The sequence below is a fragment of the Chiloscyllium plagiosum genome, chromosome 41 (genome assembly GCF_004010195.1).
Source record: "Chiloscyllium plagiosum isolate BGI_BamShark_2017 chromosome 41, ASM401019v2, whole genome shotgun sequence".
NCBI classification, from domain to species: Eukaryota; Metazoa; Chordata; class Chondrichthyes; order Orectolobiformes; family Hemiscylliidae; genus Chiloscyllium; species Chiloscyllium plagiosum.
Genome location: NC_057750.1, coordinates 7,596,629 through 7,614,418, shown reverse-complemented (window position 1 = coordinate 7,614,418; position 17,790 = coordinate 7,596,629). Strand labels below are relative to the sequence as shown.

General features: G+C 43.6%; 1 protein-coding gene across 1 annotated transcript in view; it reads right to left on the bottom strand.

The window, feature by feature from the left end:
- Window positions 1-7,527: 7,527 nt before the first annotated feature.
- snrpd2 (small nuclear ribonucleoprotein D2 polypeptide) overlaps window positions 7,528-17,790 on the bottom strand; it is a 15,739-nt gene continuing 5,476 nt past the window's right edge. The window contains exons 2-3 of the mRNA XM_043680866.1: window positions 11,221-11,400; window positions 7,528-7,856 (exon numbers count right to left, since the gene is read on the bottom strand). Coding sequence (XP_043536801.1) covers window positions 7,682-7,856; window positions 11,221-11,400 — 355 coding nt within the window. The 3' untranslated portion in view covers window positions 7,528-7,681. The remainder of the gene's footprint in view (window positions 7,857-11,220; window positions 11,401-17,790) is intronic.

Genomic DNA, 17,790 nt, shown 5'->3' with positions numbered 1-17,790 from the left:
TGGATGACCTCACATTGTACCTCATTTGCCAGATGCTTGCCTGTGACCCCATTACAATAGAGATGTCAGAGAGGACTAACTATCTTCGAAGTTTATCAGATTGTGGTGTTGAGATGCAACACAAATGTCGACAGAGTTTGAACAGTATGACCTGCCTCCTGTGAGAAGATTATTCTCATTTTAAATAAGTTAGCAAAAGTAAAGCCCTGCTCTCTTATTAGAGAGTGAAAACTCGTGATGAGTTTAACCTGAGGATCACTGTACCTCAGATGAGGGCCATGGTTGAGTAACCTCAGCACATTACAGTAACCTCAGGTAATGAGGGAAATGAACATGTCATATTGGCTTCACTCCGATTTCAGAGACCAGCCATTAAGCTAGGTGAATCCTAACTTTCCCTCAAGCTTCAGAGGCTGAGGGGTGACCTTACTGAAGTTTATAAAACCATGAGGGGCATGGATAAGGTCTTTTCCCATGGGTAGGGGAGTCCAAAACTAGAGGGCATAGGTTTAAGGTGAGAGGGGAAACATTTAGAAGGGACCTGAGGGGCAACTTTTTCACACAGAAGGTGGTGCGTGTATGGAACGAGCTGCCAGAGGAAGTGGTGGAGGCTGGTACAATTACATTTAAAAAGCATCTGGATGGGTATATGAATAGGAAGGGTTTAGAGGGATATGGTCAAATACTGGCAAATGGGACTAGATTAACTTCGTATATCTGGTTGGCATGGACGAATCGGACTGAAAGGTCTGATTCCGTGCCTTATGACTCTGTGACCTATGCATATGGCCTCCAGCAGCAGAAACAGCAGCATTGGTTGCAGATTCTGAAGGGGTTTGACAGGGCTTTACTCCGTAGGAGAAAGTGAGGACTGCAGATGCTGGAGGTCAGAGTTGAGAGTGCGGTGCTGGAAAAACACAGCAGGTCAGGCAGCATCCAAGGAGCAGGAGAATCGCCGTTTCAGGCAAGAGCCCTTCATCAGGAGTGAGGCTGGGTGTGGCGGTCTCTCGGCCCAGCATGGCAGAGTCTCAACCGGCATGGCAGTCTCTCGGCCTGGCATGGCGGCCACACCACTAGTGCTTCATTCGGAGGCTCACTGAAGATGTTACCTAGTATGGTGACGAAACGTCTGAAAACGAACCTTCCAGCTCAGCGAGCAAACATCCATTGTATGTATTTTTAAAAAAATTTTCCCCATTAGAATTTGTACTTAAGAAGTTGCATCTAGGTACGTTGGTAGCTAAGATGGCACCTTAAGTGGCAACTTGTAAACTTTTCACTGCACTCACTGGCATACCTGTGACAATAAAGCTAATTCTAATTCTGTTCTAATGATGCAAAGTGCAATCCACTGCCCATTTTCTGAATCCAAGTGGCAGTTGGCCCCCCTGGACACAGTGTCACGGCTCATTCGTTTACAAAACACCACTTCAGGTACTTGAACTACAGGAAAGTAGCTTCAAGCAGACTGAACAAAGGAAGAGAGCTGGTGGCAGGAGGAGAGGAGCGAGGGCAGGGGCAGCAGATGTCAATGTTTCGTACACAAACACAGCAGCAAAGCTTTGCAAAGGAGCTTTGCAAACATTCTCCCATTCTGCCCTAGGGTCTCAGGTTTCTCCGTCAGGTATGAGGTGTCTCAGATCCCCCTTTGTTGAATTTCCCTGTTACTTAGGCACCATTGCCTTGTAGGCTAGTTTGTGAGATTACACCATCTATGATGTGTTGCTTTGACATGTCAAGCAACCGTTCACACAAAAAAAATCTTGCATTTACCTAGCACCTTTCATAACCTTGGGATATCTAAAACTTCTGGTTTTTTAAAAATTTATTCATAGTTAAAAATCACATAACACCAGGTTATTGTCCAACAGGTTTATTTGTGGTCAACCACCTGACGAAGAAACAGCACTCCGAAAGCTAGCACTTCCAAATAAACCTGTTGGACTATAACCTGGTGTGGTGTGATTTTTTAAATTTAATACACTCCAGTTCAACGCCAGCACCTTCAAGTCATTATTTATTGATGTGTGGGATATGGATGTGACTTGCTGGCCAGGTTATTTTGCCTGTTCCTAGGTGAGAAGGTGGGGGTGAGCTGCCTTCTTGATCTGCTACATTCCACCTGCTGTGGGTTGACCCTTAATGCCCTTAGGGAGGGAATCCCAGGATTTTGAAGGAACGGCGATATATTTCCAAGTCAGGATGGCGAGTGGCTCAGAGGGGAACTTGCAATTGGTAATGTTCCCATAAATCTACCGCCCTGGTCCTTTTAGATGGATGTGGTTGTGGGCTTGGAAGGTACTGAGGATCATTGATGAGTTTCTGCATTGTGTCGACAGTACACACTGCTGCTACTGAGCACTGCTAGTGGAGGAAGTGGATGTGGTGCCAATCAAGCAGGGACTGCTTTGCCCTGGATGGTGTTGAGCTTCTTGAGTGTTGTTGGAGCTGCACCCAACAAGTGGGGAGTATTCCATCACACTCCTGACTTGTGCCTTGTAGATGGTGGACAGGTTTTGGGGAGTCAGGAGGTGAGTTACTTGCCGCAATATTCAGAGCCACTGACCTGCTTTTGTATTGTCAATTAAAAGCTTTTTTGGGGGGGCTGTAGACATTGCTGGAACGAACACTGCAAGCTCCCACACTTTCCATTGTAGGTTATGTACAAACAAGCATGGTGTGTTTAGTCCCTCAAGTCAGTTCCAATATTCAATTTAACTCCGACACTACTGAATTTAAAACCTATATTGGCCCATCTTACTTCTGATGGTTGCTACAGAAGTAAGTACTAATCTGGTTTCTTGCCCTGCCCCCATACCTTTGCTTAGGGCTCATTGTCAAATACTTATCCAGTACCCTTAAAGGTGATATTTTATACTCTTGAAGCGAAATATTGTGACAATGCTATCACTTTAAGAGGTTATGTTGTCCTGTTTCAATTTGAACAGTTTGCCAGGCAGAGGTTACAAGCTAGCTACTGAGAGCACTTGTGCAAACAGCTTGGCAGGCCTTGGGTTTTTTTTTTGAACAGCCTGAATTGTTTGGCCAGCTCTCACAGATCAGGATTTCACAGTAGCATCTGAAGCCTTTGGGGTCTTAGCACAGTTGGTGGCTTCAGTGAACGTCTCCAGGCTGCAACTGCAACTCTCTCTGAATTTTCTCGATGCTTCTTTCCCTCCTAAATTGGAGAACTACATGTGAGATTCTGCACCTGAATTTGCATTTTTTTGTCAAGGGATGCACATATGGGATGTTACTATATCGGAACAGTTAATTAATAATAGTTACTGTACCTTTCTTTCTGTTAAGTTTTCCAGAGTTACAGTAAGATATTAGTGTTTTGCTAAACACAGTAGTTTGACCAGTCACATTGCATCTGGGACAGATATTTTACATTTGCCATTGAAATAAGAATAACTAGTTTCTAGACTACCTTCTGAGAGTATTTTGAGGGGGCCTGGTGTGGTCCATAACAATATACACAGTTTTATTAAGCAATGTACCTCGCTCCATTTATGATACGTTGCAGGCTATTTGGGCTGCTCGAGGACACACCAACCCTCTGAAGAGCATCCCACCCAGATCCACCCTTGCATTGCCCATGGCTAATCCACCTAGTGTGCACATCCATGGACACAATAGGCAATTTAGCAAGGCCAATGTACCAATCTACACATCTTTGGACAGTGGGAGGAGACTGGGGCACTCAGCGGATGTGGATATTGGGAGAACCTGCAAACTCCACACAGACCGTCACCAGAGTGTGGAATGGAACCCAGGTCCCTGGCGCTGTGAGGCAGCAATGCTAATCACTGAGCCACCATGCCACCCATTTAATATTGATACATTTTAACTGGGATCCTGTGGCACCAATGCCTTTGAGCCAAATGTTTGTGGTGTAAGTCCGATCCCAGGACTTGACTGCCAAGGAACGTGTGTTCATAACATGGTCAAACAGGTGGAGCTCACCCTATGAATCCTTCCAATATGCACCAATGGCAAATGGTAACAGTAGGCAGTATTCTTGGTTCACCAGGCCTTGGGAAGGAGTCTCAACCATCCTACAGACATCACATCTGTCTGTCTTAGGATAATGACTGCCATCTGCTCTGGGTAAATGTCACTTCTGTCTTGCAGATTGTCTGTAGACGCTGATTTGAGTGTGGCCGGCCCTTTGACTGGCAGAGATGGATAGCACTGGGCTGAAGTTGACCGCTTTTCCTTCTGCCAGGCCATCATTTCATCGGCCCTCTGTTTTAACAGGCCCTTCCTGTTTGTCCCCACTCACCCAGGACAGCAGCAAGCACCAGGACCAGAATACATCACAGAAGGAGGCCATTTAGCCCATCGAGTCTACTCCATTGTTCAATGAGATCATGGCTGATCTTCAACTCCACTTGCCGGTCTTCTTCCCATAACCCTTGACTCCATCACAGATTAAAAACTTCTCAGCTCAAATATATTTATGGAGCCTGCCTCAACAGCCCTCTGTTGGAAAGAATCTCACAGATTCACTTCTCTCGGGGAAAAAAAAAAGATTCCTCACCTCTGGGTGGCCCCCTATTCGAACATTATGCCCAATGGTTCTAGATTCTCCAACAAGAGGAAGGAAGGGGACGAAATGTCTGCAACATAAATTCCCAGCTCGGCAAACAGAACCACACCAATGAGCACCCGAGCTACAAATCTTCTCCCAAACTTTGAAGGAAGCCTTTCCCCATCTACCCTGTCAAATCTCACAAAACTTTTATATATTTCAACAAGGTCACCTCTCATTCTTTTATATTCCAATAAATACAGACAGAATCTACTCAACCTCCCCTCACAAGACAGTCCCTTCATAGCTGGTATCAACCTAGTCAATCTTCTCTGGACTGCCTCCACTATTCCTTAGATATGGGGCCAAAAATGTTCACAGCATTCCAGTTTTGGTGTGAAAGTGCCTTTTACAGTCTTAGCAAAACCTCCCTTTTCGTTCACTTTGAAATAAATGACAATACTCCATTTATTTTTCCAATCATCCAGTAAATTTGGTTGTTAGCTTTTTAAAGAGGGCAAATTCAAAGCTCGCATTCATTTCAAGAGGGCTAGAATACAAGAGCAGAGACATATTGCTCAGGCTGTATAAGGCCACATCTGGAATATTGCGAGTAGTTACAGTCCCTGTATCTAAGGAAAGTTTGGAGTGGGTCCAGAGAAGGTTTACAAGAATGATCCCAGGGATGAAAGGCTTGTATATGAGGAGCTTTGAGCATTCTGGGTTTATACTCAATGGAGGTTAGAAGGATGAGGAGTGATCTGATTGAAACTAAGCAATTGGACTGGATAGTGTAGGAATGGAGACATTCCCACTCCTGAGAGAGACTAGGACCCAAAGGCACAGCCACAGAGTGAAGGGATGACCTTTAGGACTGAGATGAGGACAAATGTCTTCAGCCAGAGGGCAGTCAATCTGTGGACCTCATTGCCACAAAGGGCTGTCGGGGCCAAGTCATTGAACGGATTTAAGACAGAAATAGATAGGTTCTTGATTAGTAAGGGAATCAAGGATTACGGAGAGAAGGCAGGAAAATGGGGTTGAGAAACCTATCAGCCACGATTGAACAGTGAAGCAGACTCAATGGGCTGAATGATATAATTCTGCTATGTCTTAGGATCTTCTTTGCAACTTATGGACAAGAACTCCCAAATCCCTCCAATCTGTAGCCTTTTGCAGTCTTGCCATGCATCAAATCCAATCCTGGTCAATTGGAGGTCCGGCTTGCAGGAATCCATATGTCACCAATGTGGGGACCCTGTTGGTCTTATGCTGACAGCTCACTGGTCACGGAGCACTAGAGTCATAGAGATGTACAGCATGGAAACAGACCCTTCAGTCTAACCCATCCACAGGAACGTGACTGTCCATTCAGCTCATATGCCCCAGTCAAAGGATCCCACACAGTGATTTGCTTCCATGCTCTGTGTTGCCAGATTTGTTTGAAGCAGAGGAGGTGGAGGTTGTTCAGCTACTTTTCTGGACTTGCACAAGTTGTCAATTGCTGCAAAGGAAGGGGCTGAGAACAGAAACTTGGTACACACTGAACTTTTCAGCTGTTTGCAGTTCAACTTTGACAGATTTGTTTGAAACAACATTATACTTTCATAATTATTCAAGCTGACTTAATAAAGTATGATTACAACTGAAAGTGAGTTTATCGCAGTGAACAAAAGCAGTATTTAAATCAGGGTCAACCCACAGTGTGAAGTGGTTTTTAAATGGCTGAAAATGGCAAGAACAGAACTATTCACAAACTATATTGAGGTATAATTGGCTAAGTTTTAAAAATATAATTAGAATTGTGAAAATACCACAAGGATTTGTCATATTTCAGTCATGGGTCACTGGTAAGCACTCAATCTGCTTCTAGGTTACTAAAAATTAGGGTAACTTGCAGTGATGAATGCAAAATTCTGTAATCTGTTCCAACAATGGGACAAACTGCACCAAGTAAAAAGCAAATCAAGCAGGAACCTTAATAGTGCAGAGTATTTAAAGTCTTGCAATAAATTGCAATTTTCAGTGTCTTTATTGCAGTAATTGAGGCTCATGGAATGGGACTCATGATTGACACTCCTGAGAAGGTTAATGATCAGCCAAGCTACAGGTGACACCCTGTGTGGGATCCAGAACCATTCTAGCTACTATCCTGACAGGCCAATGTGGAAAGAATCTTGCCCCAGAGTGACAAGACAGCCAATACCAATTGTGAAACAGGCAAGGCAGATTGGTTGCAGACCCACCTACTCTGTAATTACTGAGGCTTGATTTGGTCATGAACTGCTTTCCCCAAGCACCGCATTTTAAACCACCTTGATCTAGGAGAGTAAAGTGGAAACTAATGCAATCAGCTTGTCTGAAGGAAGATCTAGTTGGTTGGTAGACAATTAACAAGGCTTTAACAAAGCCAGGTGACAGTGAGCAGCACATTTCAACAAACAATTCAGTGCACCAAACCAAAGTTACATTGCATTATCGCTTGGCAACCCAGTTAAGGTGGGTACTGGGGTCTGGATATTTGTATCTGCGTCTCTACTCAGCCTTCAGGAAGCATCCACCTGCAGGATGCAAGATCAGTGCTGTCATGTTTACTCAATGCTTATGCAGTGAATAACTAATCATCACCATTTTAATGGCATTTTCCTGATTGTATAGACAATAACAAACTAATGTTTAAAATGGCACAACTCCAAGTACTTACATGCAAGAGATGTGCCAAGTGGTCCCAGAGCCAGGTGCTGGGATTCAAAACATAGGGAAGAAGAACTGCTTCCGTATAGGCAATGATACTCGGTCATGCCTTATACACCACTAACAGCTACATGAAGTATTCTTAAAAAAGGGAGAGACATGCAATGCCAGGCTGTTTCTGGTGCATTGATCAGATTGAAACAGCCATCCATCAGGACTCAAAGGAGTTGAGTTTCAAAAAGACCGGAGTCAATACCTGACAATTGAAATTCAGCTTAAGCTAAAGAAACAGTATGTACACAAAATGCATTTTATTACAAAGTAAAGTCCACAACAAAAATGCAATGTCAGGGCCCGACTTAAGAAACAAAATAAAAGAACTAGGCTTGTTATTGGTTTAGAATTTTCCACTCAGTGTCATAAGTTACAATTCTCACAAAAGCAGCCATTTCATTTGCCAGTAATCAATGGATTTCTAAGAACAACAATCACCGAATCCCCTCGGAGGAACATCTTGGAGATGTATCGGTCCTTGTTAACTGGTTTGGACTTCTTCTTGCCTTTCCCACTCTTGGGTACCTCAGTCCACATTTCTTTGACGTTTTCTAGCACCATGTTGCAATGTCTGGAACAGGAAATAGGTGAGAATTTTTGAGAGCTCTTCAGAACAGAAATTCCTTCCAATAACACACCTCGTCAATGCAACACAATTCAGGACCCCAATGGTACTGCAGATCATAATCGCTCTCACTGCATGTAGTGGAGATTCCCTGCAAGTGCTTCCCTTGCTCCACATGCCCTTTGACCCAAAACATATCATGCACCCAAAGGCAAACCAGGCTGCCCCTTCAGAACTTGCACGATCCATAGCTACAGATGCATTGCGCCAAAGTTGGAACCATAAGAAAGGCAAAATACTGCACTTACAGACAGTAATATAGATGCAGTCCACACAAAATAGTGTCAGTGTTTCTTATCACAGGCCACCTACAGTAGCAAACATTGCTACCAGATCCATTACAGAAATACCACTTGCAGATTTCACAGTAAACTTGGAAAAGGAATTGAAAATAAAAACCGTTGGTCTTTGAAGGAGGAACAAGGAAGTAAGGCAAAAGACACAGTTGTACCTAAAAAGGCACAATGAACTGGTTGAAATCTGATTACCTTAGTGACAAGGTTGTAACAGATAACAAATAGGAGAGAGATGCATTTCCAGGCTTAAAAAGGGTCAAGTTATCACTGTTAGTTTTATCAGCTGCTACATACAGCAAGAACATTAACATTGTGCTCAATACCCAGTGTAGACTGCAGGACATCAGTCAGAAACTACCCTGTCAAATACGACACCTTAACCATGTGATTTTTAAGGAACAGCAATGAGGATATATATTTTGACTTACTTCCTTGAGGTGGGGAGTGGGAAATTAAAATATTTCCCCACTTGTTGCAAATTCTTTCATCAGAAGTTCATCACATAAAGCAAAAATGTACCTCCTGTCTAGACCAGTGACATTTCAGTTTCCTTTACCAACCTGGCACCTTGTCAGTGAGTGTTAACAATTTAACACCAACCGTGGTCATTTTTATGCGAGGGCTCCAAAACCCATTAATAACTGAAGTGGAAGAGGCAGATATTCATTACAGCTAGCCTTAACCAGCTCCTCCAAACAGTAACCTCGACAGCCCAGCCCTCCTCTGCATCCTTGCAATTTACTTTTGTTTTCACGTACTCACCTAATTCTTGACTGAAAACCTATCAGGTTGCAAATTCCAAAGCTTTAACACTCCCTGCGTAAAGATTTGCCACTTCCAGAGCTGCTACCAGTCACATCCATTCAACGAATCACTTGCCAATCTATTGTAACTGCCTGAAATAAAGTTCACTGCCACGAAACGGGGTGAAAATCACATCCCTATCAGTCAGGACTGGAATTCTGTCCAGGTTCCAGAGGTGGAGTGCTAGCCAAATTTTTATAATATTGCCCTCACTGATGGACAGTGTTACAAAGATCAGTGATACAAAGCAGTAGAGAAATAAATTAAGTTAGTTTATTCTATTCTTCATGAGCAGAGGATGATTCAGAAATCTGCACTGGCATCTCATCAACTCTGCTGTCAGATGCCTATAAGAGTGTGCACTATCAGGCTGAGAGAGTATCTTAACCTGGAATTGGAACAGGTCATTTCAAAACCTGTTACTTTTTGGGATGGATCTAACATTAACTCAATCTCTTCCCCATTGCGGTGAGAGGAAATGATTAGATTAGATTACCTACAGTGTGGAAGCAGGCCCTTTGGCCCAACAAGTCCACACCGACCCGCCGAACAGTAACCCACCTAGATCCATTCCCCTACTCTATACTTACCCCTGACTAATGCAACTAACACCATGGGCAATTTAGCATGGCCAATTCACCTAAACTGCACATCTTTGGACTGTGGGAGGAAACTGGAGCACCCGGAGCTAACCCACGCAGACAAAGGGAGAATGTGCAAACGCCACACAGACAGTTGCCTGAGGCTGGAATCAAACATGGGACCCTGGTGCTGTGAGGCAGCAGTACTAACCACTGAGCGACCGTGCCGCCCCGGTGTCAGTCCATATAGTTTCTTTCCAAAGTTTAAGGTGGAGCTGGAATAAGTCCAGCTGTCAGTCATTCGACAGATCATAAGGGATACCACTGAATGGAAGTAATCAGACGCTAATCAGACACAGAGTGGTGGGATCTGCAGCGACAAAGTACCACAATTCAACCAGCTCGGACGCACAAATAGAACACTGACAAATGTTCGGTGGATTGGGTGAAGAGAATGAGCTGCAATAGGAGATGGTGGAGGCAGGTACAATTACAGCATTTAAAAGGCATTTGGATAGGTACATGAACAGGGTTTAGAGGAATACAGGCCAAATGCTGGCAAATGGGACTAAATTAATTTATCTGATTGGCATGGATGAGTTAGACCAAAGGGTCTGATTCAGTACTCTACGTCTCTATGACTCTTGAGTCATAACACCACAACAAGTCTATTTGACACACAAGGCAAGATATAGAATCACAGCGATGTACAGCATTGAAACAGACCCTTTGGTCCATACCACCCATGCCAACCAGATATCCCAATCCAATCTAGTCCCACCTGCCAGTACCCAGCCCATATCGCTCCAAACCCTTCCTATTTGTCTTGACATAAAGCCACAGGCTTCTCATTTATAATGCACTTGTGCTGACAAACAACATGCAGAGTTTTACCATGCAGGTAGAAGGCAGCAAACAAAGATATTTCAATGCTGTCTCTACACTAAAGTTAAGGCCCAAACCTTCCCCACGGGGCAAGCTTCCAGCACCAGGTGCTCTGCATACCAGAACTTCACTAGTCCACAGGTAAAGCCCATTGTGACTCGACTGCAGACAGACCACAAAGTTAATACTATTCCAGGAAAGGATGACAATGATAGATTAAATTCCTGACTTGTTCCTCGTTCGTTTTTTTTAAAAAGAAATGTCACTAGACCAGAATTTTATGTAATTTCAATACATCTGCAAACGCAGGACAACTGTAAGGTTCATTGCTGGGTGAAGGTGAAAGACTTATATGCAATCTGTCGCAGTAATGCTCTGAGATAGCAGCAATTTGATTAATGCTGCAGATAAATAGAAAACCAGAGCACAAGTAGGCCAGCAGCCTTTCAAGCCTGCTTTATGATTCAGCATGAGCATAACTGATCCTCAACCTCAATACCACACTCCCACATTTTCCCCCCATATTCCTCAATACCTGTAGGAATATATAAAATAATATCAAGCTACTTGCCACTCTGCTGCATTTTGGTTGTGCCAAAAATGTCATAGATGTCACATGTTAAAACCTAACGGTGAACATTCCTCCCATAACATACATTTTTGATGGGGCGGGGGGGGGGGGGGGCTGCCAATATAGTTGGAAAGCAAGAGTAGACAGAGCAGCAGTGATCACAATGAGCCTACCTGTCAAAGGCTTTGACTCTGCCAAGCAGCTTCTTGTTGTTGCGACAGTTGATAAGGACCTGCGTGTTGTTTTTCACGGACTGTGTCAGAACAGAGAGTGGCCCTGTGTTAAACTCCTCCTCCTCTCTCTTCTGAAGCTCCTCAGGAGTCATCTCACTCTTCGGCTTGTTTAGCAGACTCCTAGAAGGATTATTTCAAAGATTCATCATTAAGGATCCAATAGTGGAGAGTCAAACATAATAAGACGGCAGAGTGATATATCAAAGAGGGTCTAATGATTAAGGGACCTTCCAATTCTCAGCACAGCTTCAGAATGCTCTGAATAACCAACTCAAGACTTCTTTTGAAGGGCAATACTGCTGTTATGTAGACAAAAGCACAGCAAGACTGTGGAAATGGCGACTGAATGGCAAGATACTGCTGATTGGGTAACTGCTATGTGCAGTTTTGGTCTCTGCATTTACAAATGGATAGCCTCCTCTGAAGTCAATAGAAAAAACTTTCATTCAACTGGTCACCAAGATGAGAGGGTAAGCCTACGCTAAAAGGCCAAGTAAAGTGGGTATATGCTCTCTGGATTTTGGAATAAAACAAGTTGGCCCATTCCAAAGTTGTCAGTGTAGTGTATCACATGGCACCAATGAACTAGTGGCATTCTCGCTGGACCACTAATCCAGGATACCAGGTAAGGTCCAGAGTTTGAATCCTGCTATGGTAGATGGTGGAATTTGAATTTAATAAAATATTCAAATGATATGGATTGTTGGAAAATCCCATCCCATCCACCGATGCCTATTCGGGAAGGAAACTGCCTTTCTTATTCAATCTGGCCTATATGTGACTCCGTATCCACAGCAATATGACTGATTCTTAACTATCCTTTGGGCAACTAGGGATGGGCAATAAATGCTGGCCTAACCAGCAGTGCCCACATCCCATGAATGAATCAAAAAAACTCCCCTGTGGAAAGCCCCAGTAAAGTCCTAGAGCAAGTCAGTCCTTGCTGTCCCATCAACTGGGAAGATTGCGGTAGCAGAATCTTAATTAACTTGATTAATTCTGGAGGTTACATCAATCATTATAGCATATCATACTCCACATCAGAAAGCTCCAGTTGGGTTTCACAAAAGGCATGTCCCACATATAAACATGCAACAATCATCCATTATTAGCTATGGGGCAGTTTCACTGAAATATTAAAAGACTCTGAAGGGGGTTGACAGGACAAATACAGATAGCTCCTGCTATCCAAAAGTACAACGTTTCCAGGAAACCTCTCGTAAGCAGAAAATGGCATAAAGCGAAGGTGCATGATTTATATGGGGAAAACATTTCTCCGATTTTCGTAAAAATGAAAATCCTCTCCGGATTTGCAAAAGCTGGTACTAATGTAGCTCTTTCGTAAAAGCCAAATTGCGTAAAGGGAATGCTCAAAAACTAGGGGAATCCTGAACGGAGATTGTGTTTTCCCCTCCCACTCAAGCTGGAGAATCCCAAACATGGCGCAGTTTCAGGAGAAGGACTGCACATTTCGGATTGAGGAGAAGACAAATTACTTCAAAGGGTTGAATCTTTGGAACACTACCTCAGAAGGTTGCGAATGCTCCATTGTTGAAAATATACAAGGCTGGGATAGACAATGTTTTAGTCTCTCACGGAATCAGGGAAGATGCGTAATGGGTAGGAGGATAGATTTGAAGTCAAAAATCAGCCATAATTGGAATGAATTATGGACCAGATCAATGGACTACACTTGCTCTTGTTTCTAGTGTTCTTAATGTTCAATCATGGCATGATGTGAACTGCCTGTTCTCCTCTGAACAAAGCCATGAAAAATTTGACACACTATTTTGACTTCTGTAGGTCTTTGACAATATCCCACATGGTAGACATGGTTGGTTCAGGTCAGATCACATTGGATCCAGTGAGAACTAGCCAACTGGATACAATATTGGCTTGATGGTAGAAGGCAGAGGGCTATCATCCGGACTGGAGGCCCGTGATTAGTGATGCATTGCAAGAATTAGTTCTGGGTCCATGGCTGTTTGTCATTATATCAAAGATTTGGATGAAAATATAGTGGGTAGGGTTAATAAGTTTGTGGATGATACCAAAATTGGTGGTACTGTGGCCACTGAAGGAGGCTATCGCAAAGTACGAGATCTTGATGAGGTGGGCCAATGGGCTGAGAAGTAGCAGACGGAGTTTAATTTCGATAAATGTGAGGTGCGCATTTTGATAAGGCAAACCAAGGCAGGAATTACACAGTTAACAGTAGAGTGCTGGGGCATGTTGTTGAACAGAGGGACCTCAGCATGTGGGTTCATAGTTCCTTGAAACTAGCATCGCATGTAGATATTGTGGTGAAGGTCGTATTTGGCACGCTTGCCTTCATTTGTCAGAGCATTGAGTATAGGAGCTGGAACAAGCTGGACAAGACATAAGTGAGGTTACTTTTATATTATTGCTTATAATTCTGTTACAGGAAAGACGTTGTTAAACTAGAAAGGATGCAGAAAAAATTGACAAAATGTTGCCGGGACTGGAATTATAAGAGGTGGCTAGACAGCCTAGGACCTTTTTACCCTGGAACGTCAGAGGCTGAGGGGGGACCTTATAGAGGTTTATAAGGTCATGAGGGGCATAGATAAGGTGAATTGCTGAGGTCTTTTTTCCAATGGTCAGGGATAGGTTTAAGGTGAGTGGGGAATGATTTAAAAGGGATCCAATGGGCAATGCTTTCACACAGAGGGTGGCGTGTATATAGAATAAGCTGCCAGAGGAGATGGTAGAGGCCAGTACAATTACAGGATTTAATAGACATTTGGAAAGGTACATGAATTGGAAAGGTTGAGGTTTATGGCCAAATGTTGGCAAGTGGGACGAGTTCAGTTTGGAATACCTGGTCGGCATGGACAAGTTGGACCAAAGCACCTGTTTGCATGCCGTATGACTCTATGAATGGTACCCCACTCAAATCAACCTTGTGAAACTTAACCCAGATTCCTTAAAAATCAATCAGGAGCTTGAACCTACAACCAGAGCAGGATCATGTTGATGCCACAAATTTTGCTTGGACAAAACCCAGGAAAGCATTAAGTCCATCACCATAGCAAAAAACCAATGTTAGAATGGCAAAGACAGAATCTATACAAATATAGTGAAGCCTGCAAGGCAACTACTTGAGTGAAAGGGATTATATACGCTGTATGTTGGAATGCTCCCAGTATTTATTTTAGAAAGTTCCCACCAACTCAACTAACATCCCAAAACACACACACTTTAAAAAAGCTCCATTATTTATAGATCTCCAAAGTCTGAATTTATTCTTTTTAAAATGATACAGGCTCTGGGATATTTTCAAACAAGTTTACAGAAGTTCACAAAAACCAGAGATCACATATCTAAAAGGATGTTAGACGGTCCTTTCCCGAGAACAGTAGATCATAATTATACCTCCCATCCCAAGGATATAGATCCTTAGCCTCCGATCATGCACACAGACAGTTTTCACCTGTACAATGATGACATTCAGCTGAATCTTACGAACATCTCACTCACTGCTCCACTCCTTATTGTGCATTTGACATCCAATACTGGATCTGCAGAATTTCTTCCAGTTAAACATCAATTTTGAAGACAATGTGTTCAGTTTCACTCCAAACTCTTCTCCCTTGCCAGTATCCACTCTCGCCATCTCCTGGCAACAATCCAAAATTAAACTAATTTGCTCAACTTGGTGATCTGTTTAATCCCACAACAAGTATCCAATCACACATTAACGCCATCACTAATCTGTAACATCACCAGACATCATGCCTGCCTCAACTAGACTGTCGTTGAATTATAACACAAAAGTTCAGCTTCTCCCATCATGGAAATAAGTTAATCAGGGTCTCAGTTAGGAAAGCTCAAGGTACAGGCCAGAACACGTAACACCCATTGGAACAGGACTCTGGTCGGACAGCTAATTCCAACTACTGTAATAAAGAAACTGAACAAATGCCTTCCCTTAACAGCGCAGGAAACGATATGGAAAAGGTAATATAAATTGAGTAAGTTGAATGAGGTGATGAGAGGACAAAGTTAAAGGGGGGAACGGTGAGGCAAGAGGGTCGGGGTGGGGCAGTGAGGGCCATAAGACCATATGAAAGAGCAGCACAATTTTCCATCATTCAACAAAGGCTGTTACGTTCCTCAACCCCAACCTCCTGCCTTCTGCCCATAACCTTTGATTCCTCCTATCAATCAACAAACTATCTCTCTGTCATAAATACACTCAATGACTTGGCCTCCACAACCCTCTGCAATAATGAGTTCCACTGATTCATTACCCGCAGGCTGAAGAAATTCCTTCTCATCTCAGTTCTAAGGGTCACCCGTTCACTCTGACATTGTACTTTTGGGAGAAAGTGACGACTGCAGGTGTTGGAAATCAGAGTCGAAGAGTATGACGATGAAAAGTTTCTGCTCATCATGCCTCCTGATGCAGAGCTTATGCCCAAAACGTCGATTCTCCTGCTGCGCTTTTCCAGCATCACACTCTTTGACACTATCTTTGGGTCCTAGTTTCTCCTACTATTGGAAATATTTTCTCCACATCCACTTTATCCAGACCCCTCAGCATTCTGTATGTTTCAATCAGAGCCCCCCTTATCCTTCTAAACTCCATCAAATAGAGACCCAGAGTTGTCAATCATTCCTCATATAACAATGCCTGGGATCATTCTTGTAAAACTCCTCTGGACCTGCTTAAAGCCAGCCTCAACCTTGTCCCGAGCTTTGAGAAGATTTGTAGCTCAGGTTGAGGTTCTGCATGTAGGTTTGCTCGCTGAGCTGGATGGTTAGTTTTCAGACATTTTGGCACCATGCCAGGTAACATCTTCAGTGAGCCTCCAAATGAAGCACTGGTGGTGTAGCCTGCTTTCTACACCACCAGTGCTTCATTTGGAGGGTACTGAAGAAGAGGTTACCTAGCATGGTGACGAAACGTCTGAAAATGAACCTTCCAGCTCAGCGAGCAAACCTACATCCTCAACCTTCTTCCTTAGGTACGGGCCCATACAGCTCACAACATTCCAAATGCAGTTGACCAGAGCCTTATGAAGCTTCAGCAATGCATCACTGCATTTCCATTCTTGAAATGAATGCTAACAGTGTTAGCCCTCTTGAAATGACTGCTAACACTGCATCTACCTTCCTAACTGCCAAGTGAACCTGCATGTTAACCCTAACAGAATGACTTAGACTCCCTTAAGAGAATGACTGGGACTGTGCTGCTCGTGGTCTACATAAATGATTTGAAGGAAAACGTAGCTGGTCTAATTAGTAAGTCTGTGGATGACACAGATTGGTGGAGTTGTGAATAGTGAGGAAGATTGTCAGAGGATACAGCAGGATATAGATCAGTTGGAGGCATGGGCAGAAAATGGCAGATGGAGTTTAATCCAGTCAAATAGGAAGGGTTTAGATGTATGTGGGCCAAGTGCTGGCAAATGGGTCTAGATTAATTTGCAATATCTGGTTAGCATTGAGTTGGACCGAAGGTTCTGTTTCTGTGCTGTACATCTCTAAGACTCTAAATGTGCGGTGATGCATTTTGCAAGGTCCAGTACAGGTGGAAATTATACAGTGCATGGCTGAACCCTTTGGAGGGTATTGATATGCAGAGGGATCAGGGTGTGCAGCTCCACAGGTCACTGAAGGTGGCAGCATAGGTAGAGAAGGTAGTAAAAAATGCCTGTGGCATGCTCACCTTCATTGGAAGTGGCGTGGAGTATAAGGATAGGCAAGTTATGCTGCTGCTTTTGGAACTAGAAATGTTGCGTACAGTTCTGGCCACAGCAGAAGGTTCACCAGGTTTTTGCCTAGTATGGGAGATTTTAGCTATGAAGAAAGATTGGATAGACTGCATTTGTTTTCACTGGAATGCAGGAGATTGAGGGGCAATCGATAGAGGTTTAAAAGATTGGGAATGGCATGGATAGAGTGGAAATTAAGAGGCGTTTTCTCAGGGTGGAGGGGTCACGTACTCGGAGACACAGTGTCTGTCTGTCTGTCTGTGGGTGCTGTCTTAAAAGAGATGCGCAAGGCAAGTTTTTCTCTCAAAAGATGGTGCGTGTGCCTGGAATGCGCCACTAGAGGTGGTGGAAGCAGACTCAATAGAAGTTTTCAAGAAGCACCTGGACAAATACGTGAATAGGAAGGAAATAGAAGGATACGCAGGAGAAGAACCCGAGGCACTACAGAGGTAGTGTCTCCCACCCGCCCTCCTCCTCTAACCTAAATAATAAGACCCGTTGTGGTAAGTAGGTAAGTGCTGCATTTTGCTTGTTATATTCTTTAGACCCAGTTTTTTTTTTATAAAAGGTTACTTTCAAGGGATGGCAGTGAAGGCAGCGCAATGTTCCTCTTGCAACATGTTTGAGGTGAGGGATGCCATGGACGTCCCTGCTGATTACACTTGCAGGAAGTGCACCCATCTCCAGCCCCTCCAAGACCGTGTTAGGGAACTGGAGCTGGAGTTGGATGAACTTAGGATCATTCGGGAGGCAGAGGGGGCCATAGATC